The sequence below is a fragment of the Gossypium arboreum genome, chromosome 2, assembly GCF_025698485.1.
Source record: "Gossypium arboreum isolate Shixiya-1 chromosome 2, ASM2569848v2, whole genome shotgun sequence".
In the NCBI taxonomy this organism is placed as follows: domain Eukaryota; kingdom Viridiplantae; phylum Streptophyta; class Magnoliopsida; order Malvales; family Malvaceae; genus Gossypium; species Gossypium arboreum.
The window spans coordinates 58,076,982-58,096,748 of record NC_069071.1 but is presented as its reverse complement, the minus strand read 5'-3'; the positions used below and the strand labels follow the sequence as shown (position 1 = coordinate 58,096,748).

Here is a 19,767-nt window from a genome sequence, read left to right as displayed (position 1 = left end):
CCTAATGTTTTACATTTTTACAATTTAGTCCCTAGGCTCGTAAAAAGAAATGTATTCTATTTCTCCAAAACCAAAGCCTAGGCAAAACATTTTCATACTCATACCAACCCACATTTTTCATTTAATCACACTTTTACCACTCATTTTTGTAACTTTTACAAATAGGTCTTTTTGACATTTCCATCAAAAATCACTTAGCCAAAGTTGTTTATCTTAGATCTAACATACATTTTCTACCATTAGGCATCAAAATACGCAAATATATATCATGGGTAAAAATTCAGGCTTTGATTATTTCTTAAATTAGTGGTAGAAATATATAAATCGGGTTACAACGACTTCAAAAATGTAAAGAGCATTAAAAATGGGGCAAGAACAGACTTACAATCGAGCTTGGAAGATGAAAAAAACCTAGCTGTGTCCTCCTCAGTGGGAGAAGAAGATGAACAAAAATTGGCTTTTATTTTGCTTATTAATTCATTTATTAACCAAATGACTAAAATGCCCCCAACTTAAAACATAAAATTTCTCTTACTTCATGTCCATTTTTTTCCACTAACTTAACAAATGGTATAATTACCATCTAAGGACCTTCAATTTAAAATTTCATAGCAATTAGACACTTCTAGCTTCCAGAACACACATTTTGCACCTATTGCAATTTGATCCTTTTAGCTAAATTAAGTGCTCAAACGTCAAAATTTTCGAACGAAATTTTCACAAAATCATTCCATAAAACTGTAGAACATAAAAATATAAGAAAAACAAATTTTTCTACATCGAATTTGTGGTCCCGAAACCACTATTCTGACTAGACCCAAAATCGGGCTGTTACAGAAATAGTCTTGACAAATATATCTGTCACTTGTTATCCCTTTTTCATACCCTACTCTCGTATGCAAAATCTATTGTACGCCTTCTAGCAGACCCTTATTGGTGATCCTTAGATGCATCTTCTCTTACTTTTTAGCACTTTAGTCCATACTGGCACATCATTTCCCTTGTCCATACTGGAAAATGGAAGATGAGACGCTATATGTAACAACCCAAAATTGGGTCTAGTCGGAACAGTGGTTTTGGGACCACAAACCGGACGAGAAAAAATCTATTTTTATTATATTTTTATAGTTTATAAATTTATGGAAATATTTCGTAAAAATTTCGTTCGAAAATTTTGACGTTTGGGCACTCAATTTAGTCAAAAGGACTAAATTGTAAAAAGTGTAAAAGTTAAGTTCTTTATATATGAGGTGCCTAATTGTTATGAGTTTTAAATTGAAAGTCCTTAAGTGATAATTAGTCCTTTAATAAGTTAGTGGATGGATATTTGTTTGGTATTTTTGAAATTTGGTTGAAATAAAAAGGGTAATTTTGTAAATTAATTAAAATGACCTAATAAGACAAAAATGATAAAAGCTATCATTTTTTTTTATTCTTTCTTCTTCAACCATGGGAAAGAACAAAAAATGGCAGCCATGGATGAGCTCCATTCGGCCAAGCTTCTATGGCTTATATAGGTACGATTTTTGTCCCGTTTTTAATGATTTTCGTATTTTTGAGATCCCCGAAGCTTAAATTTTCTATTTCTACCAATTGATTGAAGAGAAATTAGAGTTTAAAAATTTACCCATTCATGTCATGGTTGTTTTTTGATGATTTATAGTAGATAATGAATGTTTGATGTGTTAAATACGAGTTTTATTCAATAAATTTCGGTAAAAATGTCAAAAATGGGTTAAATTGTAAAAGTTATAAATTGGTCATAAGTGTGTGAATTAGTGAAAATTTGGAGTTGTCATAGAAGAGAAAAATGTCCAGCATGTCTTAAACCTTACAGAAATTGAATAAAAATTATTTTACGAGCCTAAGGGTAAAAGTGTAATTTTTGAAAAGTTAGGGGGCATAATTGTAAATTTTCCAAATTTTGATATATGAATTGAATTGGTTAGTGTGTTGATAAAATGTGTTAAATAAGTGTTATTTGACATGTTAGATCACGAAAACATGAAATTTTGGATTAAGATCGGGGAAGAACAAAGTTGTGTGCTAAGTTAGGAAAGTTAGCCATTTCAGCATTTGAGGTAAGTTGGTATGATAATAATACTGCAATAATGTTATAATTTATATTTGAAAGTTAAATTTAGTGAATTAATTGAATTATGTTAAATTAAATGTTATGGTACCAAGTTTATGAATTGATTTAAAAACATGTCTATGGTACATGAAGTGCATTGAATTATCATACATAAATGTGATTTCTATGATTATGGATATTATGAGAAATTGTAAGTTCATATGATTTTTAATAATGCAATGTGTAATTTAATGTTATTTCCTTGATATTAAATAAGATGTAAGTTTATATGTAAGTAATACATCAATTTTACTTGTATTATGATATTTTATAATAATATTAGAAATATGTTTGTTGATAATTACTTGATTGGTGAAATTGTTGGAAAAGAGAGAGAAATCCCGGTTGAACCTTTGGAAAGATTGGATGATACACATGATAAGTAGCTAGGTCACATGTATGGTGCTGAGTGCACATCATGTGTACAAGAGAGCTACGAGACATTATGATGTAGCTAGGTCGCATGGGTGATACTATGTGTACACCATGTAGATAAGAGAGCTACAGGATATATGTAGCTAGGTCGCATGCGTGGTTCCAGGTGAAGGACACCATGTAGACAAGAGAGCTACGAGATAAACTAGCTAGGTCACATGGGTGGTACTAAGTGTTCACCATGTGTACAAGAGAGCCGAACTATATGATGGGTGGAGCTATGTGCTGAAACCACCAAGTATCGAGGATTGATCCGAAGTGTTCAACAGGAGACTTACTATGTACTACTTTGTGAGTTTTGTGATGAATAAGTACAAGAACTTGGTTATGTGAATGATGTGTTCATTAAGTGACCGGGATGTGGTAAGGTTATAAACAAGTAAGTTATACATGAGGATGATTTTATGGTGACCTTGTAATCATGGGCCTATACTTGTGATGTATGAAATGTGGTGAAAATGATTTGTGATATGTATGTTAAAATGAGGTTAATACAAAGAAAGTGTGAAAGAGTGAATTAGCAATAAAACTGTTTTGGACAGTAGCAGTAATGTGACTTGGTAAAAGAAATAAAGCAAGCAAAGAAATTCTATATTTTTATATATTTATATTTTTTGTGAGACTGGTTTAGAATGATTACGTGATCCCCTGTTCTGACTTGGTAAAATCATCATAAATTGTACAAAAATAATTATGGGGCATGGTTTATATGCTTAGAAACCTTAATGAGTCTATTTTTTATTGGAATAATCAAAAACATTATTTGAGTTCTGTAAAATGAGATAACTTAGTTTTTATATAGAGAGATTAGAATTGTCAAACAGTGAAATAGAGGAAATTTTAAGAAAAATATGGTATTTATTGGAAAAACCAAAAATTCTGAAAATTTTATGGTAGAAATTTATATGAGTCTAGTTTCAAGGAAAATTTACGAAACTAAATTTTGAGTTCTGTATCTTAAGAAATAATTAAATTAGTAACAATGATTTAGGAAAACAAATTTTAATGATCTTGTGTAAAAAGATGAAATCATGTGATTAATGATTCTATTTTATTGAGCATATATATTTATTGAGGAATGGGATAATATTGTTAATTAAATTGCTTATTATTATTAATATGCCAACTTACTAAGCTTTTAAGCTTACATCATTTTCCCATTTCTCTTAGTGTTGTCAGGTTGGCTTGGGGTTGGAGATCGTCGAAAGTATCATCACACTATTAGTTTATCAAATTAGAATCATGGTGATTCTTATTTATTGTCAAATAAGTGGCATGTATAGATAATTAGTTATTGATATTAAGTAATATTATGATTTAGCCAAAAAAAAATTTCTAAGTGTCTGAAAGATTTCTGTTTGTTCCTGAACCAATTTCAATGATTGTTTTGGGACTTGTAGGCCCTTTTAAGGGACAAATTATATATGTTTGAAAAGTTTAAAATTGATGAAATTTTATGTCTCAGTTTTAAATGATTACAAGTACTCAAGTCTGGTAATACCTCGTACCCTGTTCCGGCGTCGGACACGGGTAAGGGGTGTTACACTATATGAAGCTTGGGAATGATGGAGATGTTAATTCAGAAATTTTTGATGCATGGATTCCAACACTGAACTCAAATGGAGATGTTACAATGAAGCGTATAAGATTTTGGACCGAGTAGTCAATAATGATTATCAGTATCCTGCTACACAAGTTGGGACTGGTAGGAGAGCGGCTGGTACCATGGAACTTGATGCAATCACTTCATTGATTGCCCAAGTATCAACTTTAACTAATCTAATTAAGACAATGAAGAGGCCAACTATAGTTTAGGAGATGAAATCAGTTAAACTAGCATGTGTTTATTGTGGTGAAGATCATGTGTTCGATGAATGCCCATCAAACCTAGTATCCGTATGCTACATGGGTAATTTTAACTAGAATAATAATCCCTATTCCAACACGTACAATCCAGGGTGGAAGAAACATCCAAACTTTAGTTGGAATTATCAAGGTTCAAGGAATTTTAACAATGCTGCAAGATAGAATGCCATCAGTGCACCACCTAATTATATTCAACCTATGCCGAGACAAAATGCTCAACAAGGTTAGGTATCATCTTCTAATTCTATTGAATCTTTATTGAAGGAGTATAACGCCAAAAAAAATGTTGTGATTCAAAGTCAGGCTGCATCCCTACGAGCTCTTGAGAATCAAGTGGGGCAAATAGCAAACACTCTAAATTCAAGGCCACAATGAGCATTGCCAAGTGATACTAAAAATTTAAGAACCCAAGGGAAGGAGCAGTGTAAAGCCGTCACTCTTAGAGGTGGGACTCAGTTGGATGAAGTTATTCAAGATGCTACGCTAGAGGAAGACAAATCTAGCTGTAATCAGGAAAATCCCAGAGCCAACTGAAAAGCATACAACACCTGAAAAGGGTACACAGAAAAATGTTGTGACAAAATTAGATCATGTGGCCAACAAAAATGCCATAACAAAACAACATTAGCAACCTGAAGGAAGACCACCTCTACCTTTTCCTCAATGACTCCATAATTCTAAGCAGGATGTTTAGTCTAAAAGATTTTTAGATGTTTTGAAGCAATTCCATATCAACATATCGTGAGTAGAAGCTTTGGAGTAGATGCCCAATTATGTGAAATTTATGAAAGATATATTGTCGAAAAAGCAAAGATTGAGAGAATTTGAGACTGTTGCTCTCATTGAAGGGTGCACAAAAATGTTGATGAATAAATTACCTCCAAAGCTGAAGGATCTCGGGAGTTTCACTATCCCATGTTCAATTGGAAATTGTTATGTTAGTAAGGTATTATGTGAGTTAGGGGCAAGTATAAATCTAATACCTATGTCTATTTTCAGGAAGCTAGGAATTGGGAAAGTAATACCTACTACAGTGACTTTGCAATTAGTTGATCAATCCTATGCCCATTCGGAAGGTAAAATTGAGGATGTGCTGGTAAGAGTAGATAAATTTATCTTTCTTGCTAATTTCCTTATTTTAGAATTTGAAGTTGATCGAAATGTGTCAATTATTCTTGGAAGATCTTTTCTTGCTATAGGTAGAACTCAAATTGGCGTATAGAAAGGTGAACTGACCATGAGGGTAAATGATCAACATGTTACTTTTAAGGTTTTTATGCTTTGAAATGTGCTGATGAGAATAAAGAATGTCGAGCCATTGACTTGATAGAAACAATAGAGGAGGAAGATTTCATGAGATTTTTCCACAACAAATCTAATAATATGAAGATTCATTTGAGCAGAGACCCTTGTGCACTTTAATGGAGAAAAATAGACATTTCCATTTTGATGAATAATGTTTGGTAACTCATGTATAGCTGCATGGAGCTGTTGATGTCAAGGACATGAAAACGGGGTTAATGGACAATGCTTGAAACACTATTAGGGTGCTCATATAAAGCAAGACAAACAATCCATTGATCTAGGAGATGTTTAACTTTAACATCTTGAAAATTCTTTTTATTTTTATTTCATTTTTTCGATTTAAATTTCTCTTAGTTATTTCATTTCCTTTGTTTAATAAACTGCAAGAAGGGTAGGGGTTGGTGACGCAGAGCTTATTAAGACGAATCCTGCTAATGAAGAGAATGCACCCAAAGCACCGGAGGAAGAACCAAAGAAAACAGAGTCTGTCGGCTTTGAGACTAACCGTGAGGACAAAGAGGAAGCAAACCCCTCAGTTGCACCACCAATAGACATCACTGTGGCTGTTCCACCTCCTTCTACTGTACCGATGACTGAACAAGATCGTGAGATCGATTGGATTATTGATGAACTCACCAGATTTCATAATAAAGAGGAGGATGTACTACTCAATTTACATAAAAAGGTCTATGCGTTATAAGATGAGTGCACAAAAGACCACTCGCCTCAATTAAAGTGCACCATTCAGTTGCAAGCTGGGGAAGTTTTTCTCCCTTTATTAATTCTCATTATGTACATATATATGTTATTACATTCATGATTCATATCTGTACATGCATTGATAATAATGTATCCCTTAGGTTTGGGGGTTGCTGAGCATTTAGCATTGCATTGTTGAACATCTAGATTGCATGAGATATTTTGTTGGACATGTTTTAATTTTTTTATTTTTTTGTCATTCATTTTGCCATGGCACACATGACTGCCAGGAATTGTTTAGACTATGATGAGTGTATTTTTGTTTGTGATATTCAATGAGGAACTTAATTCTTTTATAAACTGAGAAAGTTGTGACAATGAATTAGGTGACGTTAGCTTAGGATAGTTTACTTGCAAATTGACCCCTAAAATTAGAATATCCTAATTCTAATTACAATTGATCTATAGTAAGTTTCTTTTAATAAACTTGGAGATTATTGAAGCTAAATGCAGTACAAAAGCAATACTCATAATGAATAAAGTGCCAATGTCTAAGAAAATTCTTTATAAAAAAATGCCATCAAATACTTCAATGCTTAGAATTGTCAAGTAAAGTTAGCACCACTTTGTTTACTCCTTCGTGTTGTTGACTAGAAAGGTGAGTTTGAGTAAGAGTGCGCAATAAAGAAAATTAAGGGCACTCTACTATAGTAATGGGCTAAGTTTAGGGTTTAGGGTTTTAGGTCGCAAACATATGTGGATTTCAAATCAGAATCTATCTATTAATGTTGTTATGATTAGTCTCCAATTATAATAAACATGGTATAATAAATAAATCATAGTAAAATATACCTGAAAATCTTTAACATCATCGTCATCACCTTGGTTATTATTAGGAGCACTATTACAAGTACTAAAATAACTATGCTTTCATAAGAACATACTACATATAAGTTATAGAATCTCATGATACTCTAATAAATTATTTGTACTTTATAATTTAATCTAAAAGGTTTAATCCAATCATTCAACAATAAAAATTAATGAGTCAATCAGATCCTATTGAATTTCCCTTTTTCCTTTAATCAAAGGCAATTGATTATTAATATTCTCTCTCATAATTTTAATCAAATTTCAAGCATATTTAATTACAATAATTTAATCATTAAAAAATTAATAATCTAAATATCATGCATACTACAATTTAATAAAAGAATCTTAATTTAAAAGAAACCTTAAAGTAAAAAAAATTCATAAAATAATTTTACCAAATATCAAAAACAAATGAGAAAAACATAACACGTAAGGATTATATAAATTTCTTTACATAATGATTACTCACAGTTTGCACACCCCAATTAAAAACTGAAATAGTAGTAGCTCTAGAAGGTAATTGACAACAGCTTGAGCATCAAATTTGGAGTGACTGTATTATAAAATAAAAAAGAATCGAGTTGATAACGTGTTATAAAATAAAAGACAGAGAATAAAGAACAAAGAAAATGCGAGAGCAAAGAGAGAACATATTTTATTTATCAATAGGATATACAATGCTTCTCCAAAGTCTATATTTATAGACACAAGAAGTATAAATAAAATAGAACTTTACTTTCTAGTTACTATTAAAATTTAAAGTACATCAAAACTTATCTTAATCTTAATGAACATCCACTTAATAATAAGATATTCATAACATTAATATATATATATATATATATATATATATATATATATATTAAGTTTTGTTTCAAATTATAAGTGTCTAAAAGAGCATTAATAAAAGGTTAAATACGTTGTTAGTCTCTATAGGTTTACAAAATTTTATATTCACTACATGTAATTTGAAAATTAAAATTAAATCTTTCTATTTTTTAATTTAAAATTATAGTTCAATTGTTACCATCGTTAGTAATTTTATAAAAGAAATTCAATTTAACATATTAATTTTTGTCAATCATATACTATATCACATGAAGGCAACCTAGTCAATATGTTAAGTTAGTAAATTTTGACGAAAAAACTAATAATATTAAGAACTAAATTAGAATTTTTATATCAATAAAGTAACAGACTTAATTATAAAATAAGAAAATTTAATTTTAACTTTTAAAATGTAGGGTCAAACCTTAGTATAGGTATTCACAGCATATTTTAATATTAATGAAACATTCCAACTAGAGGTGATCATGGGCTGGGTCGAGCTGGGTTCGGGTTGGGCTCAACTAAAAATTTAGGCCCATTTATTGGGCTCGGGCAGGGCCGGGCCAAAAAAATGGGCTTAAAATTTAGCCCAAGCCCGACCCAAATAAAAATATTAAAACCTGAGCCCGGCCTAGCCCGCCAGTATTTATTTTTATATTATTTTATATAATTTTTAAATATATATATAATACATCAAAATACTAAAAAAATTAAAATAAATATTTTCCAACAAATTGAAAATAAATTTTAAAAATATGTAGACTTAAATAACACTAAGATATATGCAACTTAACAAGTAAATACTTCTAAAATAATAATAAAATTAACAAATGCCTTTAAAATAATAACAAAATTAATAATAAAATAAGTTTTATACAATATCCAAATAATAACAACAAAATAGGAGCAACTAATAGTAATATGGTAGCAAAATAGGGAGAAAACAACAAAAAAATAACATTCAAAAACAAAAAAAAAATAGCAGAATTTTTTTGTCATTTAGTGAATTCGAGCCGGCCCGGGCCAAAAATGCCTTACCCGAGGCCCGGTCCATTTTTTAAATGGGCCTTATTTTTTTGTCGAAACCCATTTTTCGGACCTATATTTTTGCCCAAACCTCCCACATTTAGGGCAGGCCTTGAGGCCGGGCCGGGTAGCCCGACCCATGAGCAAGTCTAATTCCAACCCATAAAAGAAATTTAGACCTTTTTTTTCTTTAAATATTTCATCAAACAATTAATTTATATTATAAAGTGAAAATTTTTATTTAAAAATTCATAAAAAATTGATATAAAAATAAAATGCGTGTTTGATTGAAATAATACAGATTGAGATAATAAATATTAGGGTTAATGTGTAAAATTGACTATATTTTAGATTAAAATTGAAATTTGTCACTGTATATACTTTATTTTTATTAATATTTGTCATTGTACTTTTGAGTTAAAGATAAATTTACGATTATATTTTAATTTTATCCTAATTTTTGCCACTTTACTTTTATTTAATTAAAATTCTCACTAAGAATTAAAATTTACTATTAATTTTAATTTAGATATATTTAAAAAATTAATAAAATTAATAATATAATTTAATACTTGAAATAAAAAAGTAATATTGTATCAACAATTAAAAAATTATTTGTAAAAAGTAAACTTTTTTTTCAAGTCTTTCTTTCATGAAATAAAATTCTCTGTTAATTTATTATCTTTCAATATTTTATAAATTAATTTATTATTAACTATTAAAAGATAATATTTGAAATACTATTTTCTAGTCAAATTTTATTTCAAGTAATCAAAATTACTATTAATTGGAAAAATTTAATAAAAATCAAGATTAATAGTAAAATTCAATACATAAAAATTGTGTGGTGAGTTTAATCATATTATGATGGCAAATATTAATCAAAATAAAGAATAGTGGCCAATTTCAATATTCATCGACAATAAAGTGAAAATTTTATATTTTAACCTTAAAAATTATATTAATTTAGATTCAAATCTTATTATATTTAAATATAAAAATAAAAATATACCTTCAAAATAATATTTATTGGCTTATAATAATGAAATTAAAATAACACAACTCAATCAAACTTAAATTATATTGGGGTAGTGAGAGGGAATATTTTGGTTGAATTTGAAGCAGAATGATGGAGATGATTTTGTGGAAAATTCCACAAAAGAAATTAAAGTTTTCGGACAATACAAACAAGCATTTATTATGGAAGACTTTCTGTGATTATAACGAAGACCTGGAGAAAGAAGTGTCTTTGTTTCCTTTCATACTTGTTGTGGAATAATTAACAATTAATTACTTTTCTTAATCCAACTTGTATAGTTTAAATAAGTAAAAATTTACTTTTATATAAAAAATAAAAATTATAATTTAATGACAATTAGTAATATGATTTAAAAATTTTAATCCTTTTATTTTTTTTCCCTTTTCTGAGAATAGAATTGACAACAATGGTGGGTGTATGTAATGACTAACAGGCGAAGCAAACACTTAAAAGATGTTTCGTTTAAGACCAGCGCACTTGCTTGAGTAATGACCATTAGACAAAGCAAACCTGTAAAGATGTTTTCTGTTAAAACCAGTGGTGGTTGTTGGTTCTTCAAAAGGAGATATGAAATATGCGTATAATTCTCATTCAGATTCATCAAATTGCTTAGCCATCATACTTCCTACTTTATTGACTGAATACAACACCCGGGCGGCCTGGTCAAAGAAATGAACCAAAACCCTGGACTGAGTCCAACAGATTTAAAAACCAATGACCTTTCTCAACGCTTAGTGGATTATATATATATATATATATATATATGTGAAAGCTTTGGCAATTACAAGTTGGTTTTTGTTTCCCGCCCCCCAAGAATGAAATTCCCTCCATTGCTTTCGCTGCATTTTATAGTTGTTTTGATCATTTTTGTAGCAGAAGTGGCCTCACAAACCAAGCCAGGCTGCAGTGGGCGTTGCGGTTCCCTTGAGATTCCTTATCCTTTTGGAATAAGCGAGGGATGTTCCCTTGATGACTCATTTCTCATTACTTGTAACACCACTTTCAGCCCTCCCAGACCATTTTTAGGACCAGGCAATACACCTGCCCCAGTCCTCAACATTTCTTTAGATGGTGAATTGCGAGTATCGTTCTCCGTAGCCCGCCAGTGTTATGATGCGTCGGGCATGCTGGTCGAGGAAACAACTTCTAGTCTCGTTTCGGAGAAATTCCCCATTTCGACCCGTAACAGGTTCACGGCTGTTGGTTGTGATACATTCGCCGCCATTGCGGGAACCCGAGGACAGAACTTCACAACAGGATGCCTTTCACTTTGTGATCAAATGGAGAGTGTGACTAACGGGTCTTGCGCAGGAATCGGCTGTTGCCAGACTATGATACCAATAGAAACGCGGAATTTCGGTGCAGCTGTTGGTGGCTTGAACAATCATTCCACTGTGAACAGCTTCAACCCGTGCAGCTTTGCTTTTTTGGTTGAAGAAGGGTTTTATAACTTCTCCATTGCAGATCTCATAGATATGCAGAACAAACAAGACATGCCTGTGGTGCTTGATTGGACTGTAGGAAATATAACATGCCAAGAAGCTCAAAAGGATTTAACTACCTATGCATGCGAGGCCGCGAACAGCGAATGCTTGGATTCAAACAATGGACCGGGGTACCGCTGCAGGTGCAAGACAGGTTTTCAAGGAAACGCTTATCTTGTTGATGGCTGTCAAGGTACCTTCCTACATATGGTAGTACTATGTTTACTTTTCTCATAAGTTTATTCATTAACCAAAAGTGTAAAAAGAAATCTTATGCTATATGCATATTATATGGATTGGAATTGTGATTGGCTCCATTTTCTCCCAGATATTGATGAGTGCAAAGCTTCAAATCCCTGCAGTGGGAAATGTAACAACTTTCCAGGAGGTGTTTTTTGCTCATGTCCAGAAGGGTTTGAAGGGGATGGAATGGTAAATGGGACCGGTTGTCGTCGAATAATCAATCAAGGTGATCAAAGGAGATTGATAATTCCATTGAGTAAGTATTCCATTGATTCATCCTTTATATTCTTTAATCCATAAGATAATACTTCATTTATTTTGTTAGGATCAATAAGAAAGTTTAGGACTGTTTTTAAACCAGATAAGTTCTATGCAGGTGTCAGCATGAGTCTGTTACTGATAATTATAGCAGGCTGCTGGATATATTGGGGAGTTCAGAAAAGAAAGCTTATCAAACTGAAGGAGAAATTCTTTCAGCAAAATGGTGGTCTTATGTTACAGCAAAAACTCTCTAATGGATCAATCGAAACTGCCAAAATCTATACTGCAGAGGAGCTAAAGGAAGCCACCAACAATTACCATGAAAGCAGAGTCCTTGGCCAAGGTGGCTATGGAACAGTCTACAAAGGAATATTGCCAGACAATAAAGTAGTAGCTATTAAGAAATCAAAAGTTTGTGACCAAAGCCAAATAGAACAATTCATCAATGAGGTACTCGTGCTTTCACAAATTAACCATAGGAATGTGGTTAAGCTATTAGGGTGTTGTTTAGAGACAGAGGTGCCTTTACTCGTCTATGAATTCATTACAAATGGAACTCTGGCAGACCATCTACATGATAAACTATCTGCATCATCACTACCATGGGAAATGCGTCTGAAAGTTGCTGCAGAGACTGCCGGAGCGCTAGCTTACTTGCACTCGGCAACGTCTATGCCGATAATTCACAGGGATGTCAAGACTTCCAACATATTGCTAGACAACAGTTACACAACCAAAGTGTCGGATTTCGGTGCATCAAGGTTGGTTCCACTGGATCAAACGCAGTTAACCACATTGGTGCAAGGGACACTAGGATATTTGGACCCTGAATACTTCCACAGCAGTCAGCTAACAGAGAAAAGTGATGTCTATAGCTTCGGGGTTGTTCTTGCTGAACTACTAACTGGCAAGCAAGCTCTCGCTTTCGATAGACCTGAAAAGGAGCGAAACCTTGCTATATACTTCATTTCTTCAATGAAAGAAGATCGGTTGGTTGAAATTCTTGATGATGGTATCATGAATGAGGGAAGCATTCAAAAGATGAACCAAACGGCTGAGGTAGCAAAAAGGTGTTTAAGGGTTAGAGGTGAGGAAAGGCCTAGCATGAAGGAAGTAGCCATGGAATTAGAAGGCTTGAGAGCTGTGGAGAAACATTCTTGGATTAAAGTTGATTTGGGTATTGAAGAAACCGAGCACTTGCTGCCTCTACCTTCTTCATATATTGAGTTTGGCAGTAATTCTGGCAATGTCACTGCCACTACCACAACTTCTGGTTTTGATAGCCTGAGAGACCAAATATTCTCAACACCACTTCATGGTGGCCGCTGATCATTAACTCCTGCTGGAAGATTCAAGTGCTCCAAATTCTAGTTTTTTTTATTGCTGTTGATAAATTCCATGCGGAATGATCATTTTATTAAAGGATTGTATCCAAATATTGATTGTTTATAAGAATCGCATTTATTCATATACTCATCCCTTGCCGGTTCATGTGTTGCTTTTATTATCGACCAAATGTGTAACTTTCATCAAAATAAAATAAATCCATACCTGGTTTGAAAATTAGAATGATAATATATCACAAAAAACACGATTCAAGATAAGATCACTAGCAAAGAAGAAGATAATTTACTTACTATGTCGAATTCGAATGATTATAAGAGAATTAGACTATATCTATTTATAGGTGTACAAAATCATATTCTAATCAAAATAAAATAGAAATAATGCAATAAGGTCTTATTCAAATCAACATTAAACAAAGAAAGTATACTTCTATTCGAACTTCTCTTGCACATTTGTATTTTACCACATGTAATTTACTTTATGATGAATTTGGATCGCATCTCTAATGCTTGGAAATAAAAGGAGGAGAAATCTTATATCTTGTAACACGAATAAAAATCAAATTTGAACTTTGATAAATAAATAAATATATTACAATGAGAATTTTTATTTTATGTAAGAAAGTCTTGGAACATTAGTAAATTCAAAAGAAATTAAAAGTTTTTATATGCTTTTTTATTATTTAAAAGTATTTGTCATATATATATATATATATATATATATATATATATAATTTTATTTCATATCATAAGAGTTTGAAAAGATCATTAAAGTCAAAATATTGTTAGTCTCCGGCTTTTATAGAATTTGAGATTTATTCTTAATACTTTAAAAGTTAAAAGTTAAATTCTTTTATTTTTAAATTTAAAAATCTAGTACGATCATTAACATCGTGTCAAAAATTTTAATTAAATATGTTTATTTTTGTAAATCATATGTCACACCATATGAGATTAACCAAATAAACAAGTCAAGTTAGCAAATTTTGATGAAAAGACTAACAATATTAATGATTATATTAGGATTTTAAATAGAAAAAGTAAGAGGATTTAATTTTTAATTTTTTAAATATAAGTACTTAATTTAAATTTTATCAAAGTATAAGTATTGGCATTATATTTATATAAGTGCACCGTAACTGAATATTTGGTTTAATTTGAATGGTTTTGATAAAAAAAAATGGTGGAAAATTCCACAAGAGAAATTAAAGTTGGACGAGTGCTTCTAAGTTCTCGGACAAAATCAAACATGAATTTAATATACGAGAATTTCTGTGATTATAACGATGGCCTGGAGAAGCGTCTTTGTTTCCTTTGATAATTTGACTGAACCTTGTTGTGGGTTACTTCGGTTTCAACTGTCTGCAATTTTGCCTAGAAAACCACTAACATACGATTGAGTCTAACTCCTAAAACCCCATCTTATTCTTATTTTCATTGGATGAAAATCAACATGGGTTCAACTTCAAGTGGAGATAATCGTCCTTGTGATAATATTGACTGCAACAACAACAGCAACAATGGAAGCAGCTCAAGCGAAAGCCGGCTGCCAAAGCCAATGCGGCAACCTTAGCGTCCCATACCCATTTGGCACCGAAGATGGTTGCTTTATGGACACAATTTTTCATCAAATGTAACAAAAGTGTGGAGCCCCCAAAAGCGTTGTTACAGAAGTTACGTATCCTTAATTGGCTAGGCTCAGACTGTTACAATTCATCAGGCAGCAGTTTCCGTTTCAGTACCTGGCTCAGTTCTGGTCTATACAACATATCAAGCACCAAAAACAAGTTCACCGCCATCGGTTACGACACCTACGCTTTCATCACAGGTTCAGTTGGGCAGGATTATGCAACTGGCTGTCTATCGTTATGTGATGATATCAGTGATGTGATTAATGGATCTTGCTCGGGTATCGGCTGCTGCTAGGCAAGTATTCCCAGAGGGGTGAGGGAGTATGACATCAGCCTCGCAAGTTACTACAACCATTCCCGCGTATTAAGCTTCAATCCTTGTAGCCATGCATTTGTCGTGGAGGAAGGAAAATATGAATTCTCTGCTTCACATCTTAACAATTCTGGTGAGGATTGGAAACTTCCCATGATTCTTGATTGGACCATCGGGGATCAGAGTTGCAGTGAAGCCAAAAAGGATCCTGAAACTTACGCTTGCAAAGAGAACACTATCTGTCGTGAACCCGAAAATGGTAATGGATATTTATGCAAGTGTGGCGATGTTTCCAGGGGAACCCATACCTCTCCAATGGTTGCCAAGGTAATGAATCCCTTTTCTCTTAAATCCTTTGTTTCCATCGCATGGCCATCAAACATGAACTTTCTTTCGAATCTATCAGATATAGATGAGTGTGAAACTTTAAGGCCCTGCAGCTCGACATGTCACAATAAGTTCGGAGGTTTCTATTGTTCGTGTCCGAAGGGATACGAAGGTGATGGTCGCCAGGATGGATCTGGTTGCAGTCCTATGGTCAACCATCACAATTGGAAACTGCACATTACTCAGACTGCCATTGGTTAGTACTTAATAATAATAAGTGTTTTACTGCATTGAAATTACTAGTTAACCCAATACTAAAGGTTGCTAAATTATCTTTCACATTGCATAATAAACCTTTAACTTTATCATTTTAAGCTAAATATTAATTAATTTTTATATAAATTTTAATAAATATATTTATTACCTATTTTTCATTAAAAATACCATAAATCTAGCAATAAAAATAGTTTTTCCGATATTATAGCGATATCCATAGTTGTATAATTTTTTATTCGCTTTAATTGAGGTAGTCGCCTTTAAGCCCATTTTTGTAAAAAAAAAACAATAATTTTTTCTTCTTAATGCTAAAAAGTTTTAATTGCTGAAAATCACCGCTAAGTTATTTTTATTATGAACAAATACAAAATATACAAATGAATAACTTATTATACATCTTTTTCTCTTGCCTTACTTTCTTAGTGGTGACTAAATGTCAACTAAGAAAGTTTGCCACAAACTTTTAATAATTTGGGTTTACTCCACCAGCATTAATGTTTAAATAACAATATATTTTTTAATTATAAATATTAATAACTTATTAAAATTTGAGTTTTAGATCTTATACTCCTAGACTGACAATTTTAAAATGTCATCCCAGCATAAATAGTCTGATGAGCAATGTTGAAACATCACTAAAAGAACTGTCACAACTTATTTTATACTTAATTTTGTTTAATAATCTCAACTTTCCAAGTTCACTAATCATAAGACATTCTCACTCGATCTATTATATATGCTATAAGGTCAAATCCAATCTACATCATAAACTAGGCCTACGATCTATCCAAACACAAAGATCATCATGAAGGTGTAGTCAACTTAAGCTTGGAACTATTTATAAACGCCACTCTACTCTAAGAAGAGAGGGATGCAATATACACATACCAAAAACTTTACTCATATAACCCCTGAAAAGTGACCATCGCTCAAGATTAGCAACTCGTCGCACCTCTTGGTGTGAACAACACCCATTACAACGACTTTCCACATCCCTACGATATGAACCGCCACAACATACCCTCAAGCCTTTGTGTTCTAACAATTGGCGTTGTCTATAGTGAGAGAGCCAAATGTCTAACTCAAATAGTTAAAAACATCTTAGAAGCACGAGTCAATAAGGTGGATCGTGAACATGAGAAAGCATTACCATGATCAATATTACAACCAAGCTGAGTAAGAGGAAGGTTAGTATGATTAAGAGTAAGAGGAAGGTTAGTATGATTAAGAGTGGTATTGCAAGCATGGCTACAATCGAGATAAACATTAGGAGCATTGATAGGAGTGACCACCTCAGTATTATCAAGAATATCCCATCCAATCAAATCTTGCTGGGAAGCAATTGCACTACATTATACACAGCTTCAAGAACAATTCAAACTTTTGTTGGAAAATTTTAACCAATAACAAGAAACTATACAACAAAACACACAAGTCACTCACGAGCTTGAGGAGTAGCGAGAACACCCTCAAACAATACATGTAACACCAAGACACAAGAAGGCGGCTTCGTCAACTACAAAGTGAAGAGATCATCCTATGAGAATAGGGATGGGAGGTTTTGGGTGTGGCTTGGAACAAGTGGACACAATCCCGTCCAACTCTGTACTTGAAAAAAAAACGAAAACTTTAAAAAGGTGATGTATTAATTGAAGGAGTTGACAAAGCCTAGAGCAACAGCCTCTTCACAATATGCTCATAACTCATTGATTGCGTGAGTAGTAGTAGAGTTGATTCCAAACTATTCTAAGTTGCCAAAAGAGACTTATTATGTGCTAGAGGACTATTGAGATCATTTATAACAATATAATAGTTATATGAGGATTATGAGAGCTTCAAATGTCCTGAAGTGTAAGTTATTCACCATAAATAAGTCAATCAACAATTTTTGATGAGTTAGCTCGCAACTTTGAATGCTATCACTTTGCTAATATTATTGCCACTAAAACCCAACAACACCTTTTAACACTAAGTAAGAAGAATGAGAAAGATTTTGGGAGTATATCTAACAATTCAAGACGATTACTAAGGGAATTAAAAGCTTAATGAATGATTAGGCAATCCAACCCTTTACAACTAGGTAACGCATGAACGCCTAAAATATGCATTAATGGAGCACTCGCCTGATAAATCATATTCCTTATACAAAAATCTGCATCACTACCTCAACACTGAGGAGTTAAATACATCTAGTCATGCTCCTATAAACCCAATCAAGATAAAAAAAACCAAGAAATGTTAAATAAAAAAAAGAGAATGGAAACATCTCAAAAGGATCTATATCAAAGACAAATGAAAAAAAAACCTCACTTACAGGTCGACATGAGGAAACAACCATTCTTCGGGCATTCTCAAATTAAGAAACAATCACTAAGAAGAAATTATGATCTTAGGAAGAGAAATGGGCTTCTGAACAATTGGTTTCAAGGATACACACCTTTGAATGCATCTTGAGCACACATATTAAACTAGATTGGTAGGGAAGAGGTGTTGGGATCTCCAATACGCATAAAGCCCTTGCCTACCTGATGGTGGTCAAAAGAAAGAAGCAAATATCATGGAGAAGTAGGAAACATCATGGATGAGTGAGTAGATTTGATGGATGCCATAGAATGAGTTGTAGGGAATGGACAATTGGATCAATTTTTTGAAAGACACCCTAAGAAAAGGGGGAAAAAAAACAGGAGAAAAGAAAAGAAGAAAAGAGGCTAAAGCATAGAGTGATGATTGATAGAGAACCAATAAAGGGAACCTTAGACATGATAATAGAAGCAACAAAGGAATGGGCTACATCGAATTTGCTAGAAAAGCTTACATGTGAAGCATTATGTTGGTAAAAATCCCACCCATCAAGGAAATTAAAAGAGGGAAATCAATGAAGAGTGAATTTTGATGAGGCCAATGAATAAGATGTGGTGGTGGTGATGATGATAATGATGATGGTGATGGAAACGATCCCTTAGTGATAACATCCCCGTCACTATTCACAAGGTTAAAAGAATATTGATTAATAGTGATAGTGCGATGAATGTAATGTATCAAGACGCCTTTCGACATATGAGGTTAGATGAGCAGAAATTGACAAAAGTTAGTCCCATTTACAGGTTTATGAAGCAACTTATTAACGTAAAAGGGGTGAAAATGCTCCTAGAGAATTTAAGGGTAGAAAGATGAGAAGTTACAAAGATAATGAAATTTATAATGGTTGATCAACCTTCGGTATTCAATCTCATTTTTAGACGATCGCTAATAAAGAAGTTTGAGGTGACAATAGTGACCTTTTGTATAAAGATAAATTTTTCCATCCCATGAAGGACCAAAATGGTATTGGTTGATTAATGAATAGTATGAGAAAACCACAATGTGTCGTTGTAAATGGTTCAACTTTAATTAACATAAAAGTCAAAGAATAATAATCGATGTCCAGCTTGAGAGACATGTAAGCTGCCAGTTATATGCGATCAATAGGGAGTTGATAAAATTAGAAAGCCTAGATGTGAGAGTGGACGTTAGCCAGTTTAATGCAAAAGCAATCAGAGTATAGTCGAAAATATACCTTTTTAACTTGGAAAAGGATCAGACTACCCAAATTCTTATTTTTATAACAAAAAAGCAAAGGCATTACTTAAGGAGATGCTAAGAAGGCACACAAACATGTTTGTCTAGATAATAATAGATACA

General features: G+C 32.6%; 1 protein-coding gene and 2 long non-coding RNA genes across 3 annotated transcripts; 2 read left to right on the top strand and 1 right to left on the bottom strand.

Annotated features, from left to right (window-relative positions):
• The first annotated feature begins 1,442 nt into the window (after window positions 1-1,442).
• LOC128285444 (uncharacterized) lies at window positions 1,443-4,053 on the top strand. Its single transcript, XR_008275922.1, has 2 exons — window positions 1,443-1,517; window positions 3,740-4,053. It is a non-coding gene; the product is annotated as an uncharacterized LOC128285444 (long non-coding RNA).
• Window positions 4,054-10,947: 6,894 nt separating this feature from the next.
• Window positions 10,948-13,669, top strand: LOC108464593 (wall-associated receptor kinase 2-like). Its single transcript, XM_017764961.2, has 3 exons — window positions 10,948-11,882; window positions 12,018-12,188; window positions 12,309-13,669. Exons 1-3 carry the CDS (start codon window positions 11,021-11,023, stop codon window positions 13,520-13,522), a joined length of 2,247 nt encoding a protein of 748 aa, XP_017620450.1. The 5' UTR covers window positions 10,948-11,020; the 3' UTR covers window positions 13,523-13,669.
• A 3,683-nt stretch (window positions 13,670-17,352) lies between these two features.
• LOC128287939 (uncharacterized) lies at window positions 17,353-18,993 on the bottom strand. Its single transcript, XR_008278645.1, has 2 exons — window positions 18,401-18,993; window positions 17,353-17,689 (listed from the first exon to the last, which is right to left on the bottom strand). It is a non-coding gene; the product is annotated as an uncharacterized LOC128287939 (long non-coding RNA).
• Between the last annotated feature and the right edge of the window lie 774 nt (window positions 18,994-19,767).

What these genes read in the sequence shown, in the direction of transcription:
- LOC108464593 (XM_017764961.2), top strand. Translation starts at nt 11,021, where the DNA reads ATGAAATTCCCTCCATTGCTTTCGCTGCATTTTATAGTTGTTTTGATC. An exon ending in TCTTGTTGATGGCTGTCAAG is followed by an intron (nt 11,883 to 12,017) that starts GTACCTTCCTAC and finishes ATTTTCTCCCAG; the next exon opens with ATATTGATGAGTGCAAAGCT. An exon ending in GAGATTGATAATTCCATTGA is followed by an intron (nt 12,189 to 12,308) that starts GTAAGTATTCCA and finishes AGTTCTATGCAG; the next exon opens with GTGTCAGCATGAGTCTGTTA.